The following is a 9523-nucleotide window of genomic DNA, read 5'->3' on the forward strand; positions in this document are numbered from 1 at the left end:
CAGTCCAGTGCTTTAGGCACTAGCTACTAGAGCTCCCGCAGTTTAGAGCTACCGAGTTTAGAAGTTACCGGCCCCCAGGCGTGGAACCCGCCTACGCGCGCCCGATGCAGCAAAAACTCCAGGAGCCACTTCCACACACCCGGAGCCGACCACCTCGCGCTCCGCCCCCTCGCGCTCAGTGCGCCGGCGCGTCTCGCAGCTCCCCTCTGGCCCGGCGGGAGGCGGGCCGGGGGCGGGGCTTGGGGGGGCCCGGTGCCGCGAGCTGTGGCAGAGGTGGTGTCCAGGCTTCGGGGTGGTTGCGAGAGGGCAGACTCAGGCGCCGCGGCCGCGCTCGCGGAGATGGTGGGCGGGGATGGGAGAGGGAGGAAACGGGGAGGGCAGAGCAAGACTGTGGTGGAGGAGGAACTGTTGCGCCCGCGGCTGCGCAGTGCTGCTCCCTCCGCTCCAGTTCGCCCGGGCGGGCGCGGCAGCGACGGCGGTGGTGGCAGCGCGGAGCCAGGGCGATGCGGCGATACCTGCGCATCGTCGTGTTGTGTTTGGGCTGCGGTTTCTGCTCACTTCTCTACGCCTTCAGCCAGCTCGCTGTGTCACTGGAGGAAGGAGCAGGCGGCGGTGGCGGAATGCCGCAGGCCGCAACAGCTTCCTGGCTCGCGGGCGGCGGACGCGGCGCTGCGAGATGGGCGGGCAGCGCGGGCCCCAGAGCGCTTACCGGCGGGTCGGACAGGTACGGGCCATTCCTTATCTTGGGGCCGGGACGCGGGGCCTGCCCCGGCTCTTCGCTGTTCGTCCCGCGCTTTCCGCCGCCAGGCCCTGGCCTCCCGCTTCTTTGCCGCCGTCTCTGACCCCCTTCGCGCAATTCCCTCCTCCCACCCAGCCCTGAGATGAGCGCGGCGCTGCTCCAGCCCCAGAGCATCCCGGACTCGTTGTGTCTGTTTTCTGAACCCATTCTTTATGTGTTCTTTAAAGCAGTGAGAGATTAATTTCTAAGTTTCAACAGTTGCGCTCCGTCCCCCCGCCCTCAGTTTTAGGATTCGTTGAAAGTAAGAGGTGCCCTACAAAAGCCTTCCTGCTGTCTGGCTAGTGGGAATTCCCTCTTGTCTCCATGGAGTTGGAGTTGAGATATTTAAACTGGCGCCCCCGTTCAGCTTTTTTTTTTTTTTTTTTTCTCCCCACCTCTGGAAAGGCCATTTAATTTTCTTTTGTTGACATTTAACTTTTTTTATTATTAGCAGCGGTAAGTTAAATCTTAACATGGCGTTTGTTTAGATTGTGATTTTTTTTAAAAAAAAACAGTAGATTTCTTTTGAAACTTCTAGAAACTTAAAAACGTGCGATACTTGACACGTTCAAGTCTCGTGTCAGATGACATGAAGGTATCTTTCTTTACCCATCGATATTTAAAAAGCAGAATGATAGTGATTTAGGTAGATTTACACAAACCAGTGCCAGCGTTGGAATCAATATGAAATTTAAGAATGTTTCGCACTACGAATGCTTAATAAAATCTCAGCATTCGCACAGCCTTGGAAAATAGGCTCAGGCAAGCTTGTGTGTAGGCATCTTTTTAGAGGGAACTACAGAGGGTGCTTCCTAACTCACTGCCATCGAGTTGATTCCGACTTACAGCGACCCCTCCTAACAGATACGACTTTGATGTAGGAATGTGTCAGGTTGGTAAGGAGGAGAGAATGCAGACCAGCTCTAGGCTGTTTAACTTCGTTCTGAGTTGATGGTCATTCGCAGAATATAGAGGGCAAGTTTGGGCAGAGGAACAACATGGAAAAGCTGGATCACTATGTGTAAAACTATGATTTGATTATGGATCAGGCGAATTAACACATGTCCTTAACCCATCTAGATTCTTCATAAAAAGCAGAACTACTTCAAAAGCTAGGTTTGGCAACCTTCGATTATCTGTCATGTGAGAAGCTGAGACTGAAGACTTGAGTGAGCTCATGAAAAATGACAGATGGAAGCTAAACTGTTTCTAGTCTGTCATGTAATTGTGAGGCATTTAAAATTGTAGAAAAATTATCTTTGTACTGGGTAAAATTGTACAGAAGCAATATTTTAACCAAAACATTAAGTGAAAATAGATTATGATATTAGGTTAAAGTTTGATAGAGTAACATTCCTTTTTAGCACTTTGTCTCAGATGTTTATAGTTTATTTTGTGACAGGTTTTTGTAAATTGTATTTGCATGTCAAGATGGCCAGCTAATTTTAACAAAATTACTTCATTTGAAATTTAGAAACTAAATACTTCAGTTTTAATAAATGTTTTTATAGAACTATTACTGAAATCTTAAGTTTGATGTGCCTGAATTGAGTCACTAAAAAACTGCTTTTCTAAGTCCTCTAAAGAGCATGTCTTCATTATAAATCAGGTATACATATAAATTGAAAATAAATGTTTGTCAGTTTGTAAAAATGTGGTGAACTACATTTCACTGCATTTGGATGTATAAGTGAAAGTTTGGGTAGAGGAACAGTATGGAAAAGCTCAATTGTCATGTTTTCACTTTATAGTTTAATTAAGGTTAGGTGAGTGCCAAAGACGCATCAGGACTCTTGTATTCCTAAAAGCAGAACTACTTCCAAAGCCATACTTGGAATTTTATTTTAGATGTTATCTATAGCTTCTTTTTAAGTTTCTTATAGAGTTAAAACAACTTTTTTTGTTTTCTTGGGAGATGGAATAGCTATCCTCAACCTCTTTCTATTTTTAAATCATTTGGCCAGGATCCAAAGGACAGTAATTGAACCAGGATTAGAAACTATGTATCCTTTGCTTTTTCTGCAGTGCTCTTTCTGTAAACCTGCTAGATAAGAGTCTAGCCTTAATAGTATTTCCAACAGTGGATAATGGGGCCATGAAGCAAGCCAGCATCTTTTTTTCTTAGAACTTGGTTATCTTTACATTCTTTGTATTTTGAAGCAGTCTTTCCTGAAAGATTACCCCACTGGCATTCAGTCAATTCTGACTCATAGAAAGATTAGAACTGTTATTTCTTTTATTTAAAATACGTGATCTCAGGTTATACTCAGTATATTCCAGGGGTAAAATCTTCTAGAAAGTAGTCACTGTACAGAATTCCATGACAACAGAATACTTAGAAAGGCTCTTCCATGTTCTTAAAGTAAGAACTTTATAATAAGAACAATTTTTTAGTGAAATCCATTCTCAATTAGTGCATTCTGTTCGAAGCCTTGGTTTTAGTATTCAGAAAATACATAGATCTTAGAGCCAAATCAGCCTGCATTCTCATTCTAGCTCTGGTTGCTATGAGACCTTGGCCAAATTATATCACCTCTTCATGCTTCAATTTCCTCACCTGTAAAATGTAGCTAATGCTTACCTACTTAATTTGTAATAGAATTCTTAGTTGCCAGTGATTAAAATGCAATAAAACTAATTTAAGCAAAATGGATATTTAATGGCTTACATGGGTCACTGGAAGGAATATAATTGAAAGAAGAACTGCAGATACCAAAGCAACTCCAGGGATGTCAGGACTAGGGGAGTCTCTCTTGTTCTCTTCCACTGCGTGCAGGTTTTGTTCATGGGACCTTTCTCCTTTGTGCAGAGTTTCTTTGCTAATCTCAAATAGAAAATCCCAGGGAAAGGCTCTCCTTGGACTTGCTTGGGTGACATTTCCCTCTGTGGACCAGTAAGTGTGGGTTGGGAATGTGAGCCTCTGCTTCCCTAGCTCTGTGACACTTGCATATCCCATGATAAACAGAGTAATATGATTGATGTTGGATGGGAACGGCACCTCAATGTAGGGGCACTGCTAGTTTCTCATATAGGGAGACTCTCTGAAGCTATTCAGTATGGACAGACTATATTAAGGTATTACTAAATACAAACCAGTTGTTATTACCAAGCATCTGCACTTCTGCAGAAGGAATTATATCACTGTGTAACTTTTTACAGTTTCATGACACAGGGTGATTAAATTCTCGCATTTCACATGAATCTTATCAAGATTTCATCCTATTGTGTCTATTCAGCTATATTGATAGTGGAGAATCAGGAAACTACTTAGCATTTCATTGATAACCATTTCTGAACCTGACATGCCCTTTGTGTGACTCATTGTGACACACAGTAGTAGTCACTTCCCTCTCTTTCTCAGATCTGGTTAGGCCATCAAGTTATCATTTCTACCGTGTCCTGTGAATACCAGTGGGGTATATTGAACATCTAAAGACTGGAAATCTTTAGCATTGCAAATTTTAGCTTTGCCACTATTGGCTGTGTTAATCTTGAATGTGCCCCCTCTTTTGTTAAATAAACTTGAAAACTCCTTGCCGTTGAGTCTGATCTGACTCATAGCGACCCCTCCTTGGTTTTCCAAGGCAGTATCACTAAATAAGAAGAAATAATCTTTCTTCTGAGTAGTGGCTGGTGGGTTTGAACTGCCTGTCTTCTGGTTAGCAGTGTCTTAGGCACTAGGCCACCAGAGCTCACCATTTGTTAAGTAGAGTTGAGAACATCTATGATGTTGCATTGTTTGTGAGAATTGAAATGTAATAGCATATATAGATTTTATAGTATGGTGCCTGGTACAACAGAGCTTCAAAATTATAGTGAATATGGTGATGGTTTTGACAGTTTAAATCTTAAGTGATCATTTTTCAATTTGTGACTGGGAATAATTGCTGTCCTTGAGCCACATTCCAGACTTGCAAAATCAGAATGCCTGGGAGTGAGGACCAGGAAGCTGTGTTTTAGGTAAAAGCCCTAAATGGTGTTATAAAACCAGAGATTGAGAATCATTTATTTAGCTGAGAATTATTTGGCCGCTATTTTTGTACTACTATTTTTAGTGGAAACGTTTATTTTTTTCTTCTTGCAGTTATTTCTGAAGGGGAGAGGAGTTGAGACAATGAACAGCGAAGAAAGTTGAACTACTTACTAAAGTCCATCTTAATAATTTCTATTGCTTTGTGAATGCAGAGCTATTTTATATAAAACTTATACCCTGTACTTTACATTTTAATGCATTGAAGATAGCAGGATTTACATAACTATAATGTGCTCCGTACAAAGCTAACAAATAATATTTAATAAATGCTAGTTGTTGTTAGGTGCTGTTGAGTTGACTGCGACTCATAGTGATACTGTGTACAACAGAATGAAACATTGCCCGGTTGTGTGTCATCCTCACAATCCCGTTGTTGCAGCCACTTTGTGAGGCCATCTTGTTGAGGGTCTACCACCACTTGTCTGTCAGTTTGTTGTACTGTGGTGGCTCGTGTGTTGCTGTGAGACTTGAGGCTGTGCCACTGGTGTTTCAAATACCAGCAGGGTCAGCCATGGTAGACAGGTTTCAGCAGAGCTTTCAGACTAAGACAGACTGGGAAAAAGAAAGAGGCCATCTACTTCTCCAAAAAAAATAGCCAGTGAAAACCTTACGAATAGCAGTGAAACACTGATAAATTACTGAAATGCTAGTAGTTATTTTAATTAATCAAAATAATATCTTTCTGTGTGTTTTTTTGGGGGAGGAGCAGTGATTTGGCTAATGAAAAAAGTAATATGTACTTTTGATTTAGACGGAGCTCTAGTGGTGTAGTGCTTAAGGCATTTGACTGCTAACCAGAAGGCTAACAGTTCAAACCTACCAGCCACTCCTTGGAAGGAAGATGGGGCAATCTACTTCCATAGAGATACTGCCTTGGGAACCCAAGGAGGGGTCACTATGAGTTGGATCCAACTTGACAGCAGTGAGTTTGATTTGTTTTTTTTGGTTTTTGATTTAGAAATCTTATTTCAAAACACTGTAATTATTATCTGTATGTTGTACATACTTACTCGTACATATTGACTTGAATTTTGTTCATGATATATTCAGATAGGCATTTTCTTTTTCTTTTATGGATTTGCCTTTGTTGTGCATAGAGAAAACTTCCTACCAGAGCTTTTTTCTTCCTTTTTTAATATTTAAATCTTTTATCAAGTTGGGTTTTTGATGTAAAGCATAGTGCTAACTTTTTTTCCTCTCTAAGTGGTTAGATGATTGTTTCAGTGCCATTTGTGTATAAACAGTCCTTTTCCTACTTCCTGAGTACTCACAACATTTGAGATTTAAGAAAAAGAAGTGACTTGGAGCTAGAAATTAATCTAAGTTGTCCGGAGACAATTTAGTTGAATGATCCAGGCATTGATCTTCAAATACTGATGATTTTAGAGTCTATCATGGGAATGGTCTCCTTTAATGTGTCTGCAAGCATCTTTGTTTCTCTAGCACAGCCACAGCACAGGTACCTGTGTCTTGAAGTTACAGTATAGGCTTGCAGCACTTTCTGCAATCATCCCTGTTGGTCTGTTGGATATGCCTGGACTTATCCCTGACTCTCTAAGTTATACTTTAAATATGGATGTTTTCCTGGTCCAGAACATCTCTGAATTTTCAATTCATCTCTTAGTTTTACAGAGTGTGTATTTTCACTCTAGGATAGATATTATCTCCATTTCACAGATAAACGCACTATCACAGCTTTATCTCAACAGATCCACAACTTAAAATCAACACCTAAAGTGCACCTTTGTTCAAGGAAGAAAATAGCTAATCTGGTTATTCCATCTCTCCATCAACTTTGCGGTAGTGCATAATGGAAATGGACAATGGAAATCTCGAAATAACTCCCTTTCTAATTCAATTTTCCTATAAAAAGTGTTACTTGCAATTATTTATATGTAACAATACCACTTATTTCCTCAGTTTACAAAATAAATCAGTTACATATTTTTCAGACCTAATTCTTGAGTTACATTAAAAATACAGACATAGGATTCTGTCCTGGAGGTGGAGCAAAAGAGGAAGAAGGAGAGGAACAGAAGGAGGATATGGAACATGTAGCTCATTGCCTCTGTGAACAACTGCCTCCTTTTCTGTAAGACCAAAAGAACTGATGGTACCGGCCTACCATTGCTGAACATTTTATTCGGTGATTTTATATAGGAATCCTGATTTTAAAAAAAGGGGTGAAAATGCGGAACAGAATTTCAAATTATCATGGAATCCAGACTTTCTGGAGCCATAGAGGCTGGATGAATGCCCAAAACTATTGCCATGAAACCTTAAATCGTAAAAGCATCCACTGAACTGTTTTTTAACCCAAACAATTATTGTTAGGTGCCGTTGAGTCATTTCTGAGTGATAACCACACAGAAAAAAACACTGCCTGATCCTGTGCCATCATCGCAATCATTCCCATGTTTCAGCCCATGACCTGTGTTAATCCACCTTGTTGAAGGTCTTCCCCTTTTTTGCTGATCTATATTTTACTAAGCATGGTATTAGTCTCCAGGGATAGGTCTCTGCTGACAACATGACCAAAGTAGGTGAGATGAAGTCTGGGCATTCTTGCTTCTGAGGAGTATTCCAGCTATACTTCATCCAAGACAGATTTGTTCTTTCTTCTATCACTCCATGATATTTTGAAATTCTGTTCTGCATTTTTACCCCTGTTCACTCACGGACAGTTGTAGGCAGCACAAGAGGATCCCGACCCACAGAAGAGTGTCTCTTTTCCCAGGATGTCCATAAATATATTGGAAGTGGTCCACACACCCCTAGGGAAACTGCCTTTCAACAGATTGCCTGCTCAAAACATATCCATCTGAACCCATCATGGAAATAAACCATATCACAACTGTTTAAACCACACAGAATTGGTGGTCTAACCAAGTTGACACACAGCTCCAACTATCACAGTCCACCCTTAGTCAACTTGGCAGTTGTACACATCTTAACTGTAAATAATCTCTAAATCAGGACAATAATAAAGTTGTATTTGTGCCTAACATGATACACTAACATGTGTACAACTGAAATGCATTAACCTTGTTTACATTTCACAGTTCATAACACAAGGAAACAAAAATAATTGATGCACATATACAATGAAATATAGCAATCACAGTCCTCGTTTCTGCAACTGGTCATGTGGTCGTAGCTGATATTCAGAACTACCTTCTTCTACCAGCCATTCCATATTTCCCTTGCTCTCAGCAAGACACCTCAGCTGGTCATGGTTCTTTGCCTATTGCGGTGACCCAAACCTTCATTTCTGAAGGGTCTGGGCCCTTAGTAGTCATATTAGAATTGGGTTGCTGTAATTTTCCATTGACTAATCACAGGGCATGGTAGTACTTATTAAGAGATGTCCTAAAGAATCTCCTGTATTCCAGACATATTCTTCTTTACTTCCATTATGTAAAGTCAATCCAGTTTCCCCTTGGTAATCAGGATCTATCACACCAAACAGTACAGTAACATCTTTCTTTATCTGTAGATTCAGAGATGTGAGGAAGCCACAATGGCCAGGTGGCATGCTTAACTTCCAGTTCAATCAGTATTGTGTCTCCAGGTGGGAGTGTTCCTCCCTTTGGGACTAAGATCTCTAGACCTTCAGAACACAGGGTAGCAGGAACAGGAAGCAAAAATTTTTTGAGTAGGTCACTAGGGGTAATCGTGAGTGGTACCACTCCCGTTTCCACCCCTTGGTTCCTGAACCCGTGAATCCTTGCTATTGGAGAAACAGCACTGTATATTGGGCTCTAGTTTAGAGCATATACAGCCTCCTAGAGAACATTGCCCCAAACCTTCAAGGTATTGCCACCTAGCTGGTGCTGTAATTGTGTTTTTAGTAGGCCATTCCATCGTTCTGTCAAGCCAGCTGCTTCTAGATGATGGGGAACATGGTAAGACTAGTGAATTCCACGAGCATAGGCCCATTGCTGAACTTCATTTGCTGTGAAGTGAGTCCTTTGATCTGAAGCAATGCTGTGTGGGATACCATGATGGTGGATAAGGTGTTCTGTAAGTCCATGGATGGTAGTTTTAACAGAAGCATTGTGTGCAGTGAAGGTGAATCCATATCCAGAATAAGTATCTATTCCAGTAAGTACAAAACGCTGTCCTTTCCATGATGGGAGTAGTCCAGTGTAATCAACCTGCCACCAGGTTGCTGGTTAATCACCCCGAGAAATGGTTCCATATTGCGGACTCAGTGTTGGTCTTTGCTGCTGGCACATTGGGCACTCAGCAGTGGCAGTAGCCAAATCAGCCTCGGTAAGGGGAAGTCCATGTTGCTGAGTCCAGGCATAACCTCCATCCCTGTTACCGTGGCCACTTTGTTCATGAGCCCATTGAGCAATGAGAGGAGTAGTTGAGGAAAAAGGATGGCTGATTTCCACAGAACATGTCATCATATCCATCTGATGGTTAAAGTATTCCTCTGTTGAGGTCACGTTTTGGTGGGCATTCACATGAGACACAAATACCTTTATTCCTTTGGCCCATTCAGAGAGCTCTTTCCACATATCTCTTCCCCATATATCCTTGTCACCAATTTTCCAATCATGCTCCTTCCAAGTCCCAGACTATCTGGCCAAGCCATTGGCCACAGCCCATGTATTTGTGTACAGTTCTACATCTGGCCATTTCTTGTTCCATGCAAACTGAACAACCAGATGCCTGACTCCAAGTTCTGCCCATTGGGAGGATTT

At 41.8% G+C, this 9523-nt stretch overlaps 1 protein-coding gene across 1 annotated transcript in view; it reads left to right on the forward strand.

The window, feature by feature from the left end:
• Nucleotides 1-503: 503 nt before the first annotated feature.
• The window catches only part of GXYLT1 (glucoside xylosyltransferase 1), a 75230-nt gene continuing 66210 nt past the window's right edge, over nt 504-9523 (forward strand). Inside the window, exon 1 of the mRNA XM_042780549.1 lies at nt 504-724. Coding sequence (XP_042636483.1) covers nt 504-724 — 221 coding nt within the window. The remainder of the gene's footprint in view (nt 725-9523) is intronic.

The sequence above is a fragment of the Orycteropus afer genome, unplaced genomic scaffold (assembly GCF_000298275.1).
Source record: "Orycteropus afer afer isolate SDZICR_OR568_19922 unplaced genomic scaffold, OryAfe1.0 scaffold00045, whole genome shotgun sequence".
NCBI lineage: Eukaryota > Metazoa > Chordata > Mammalia > Tubulidentata > Orycteropodidae > Orycteropus > Orycteropus afer.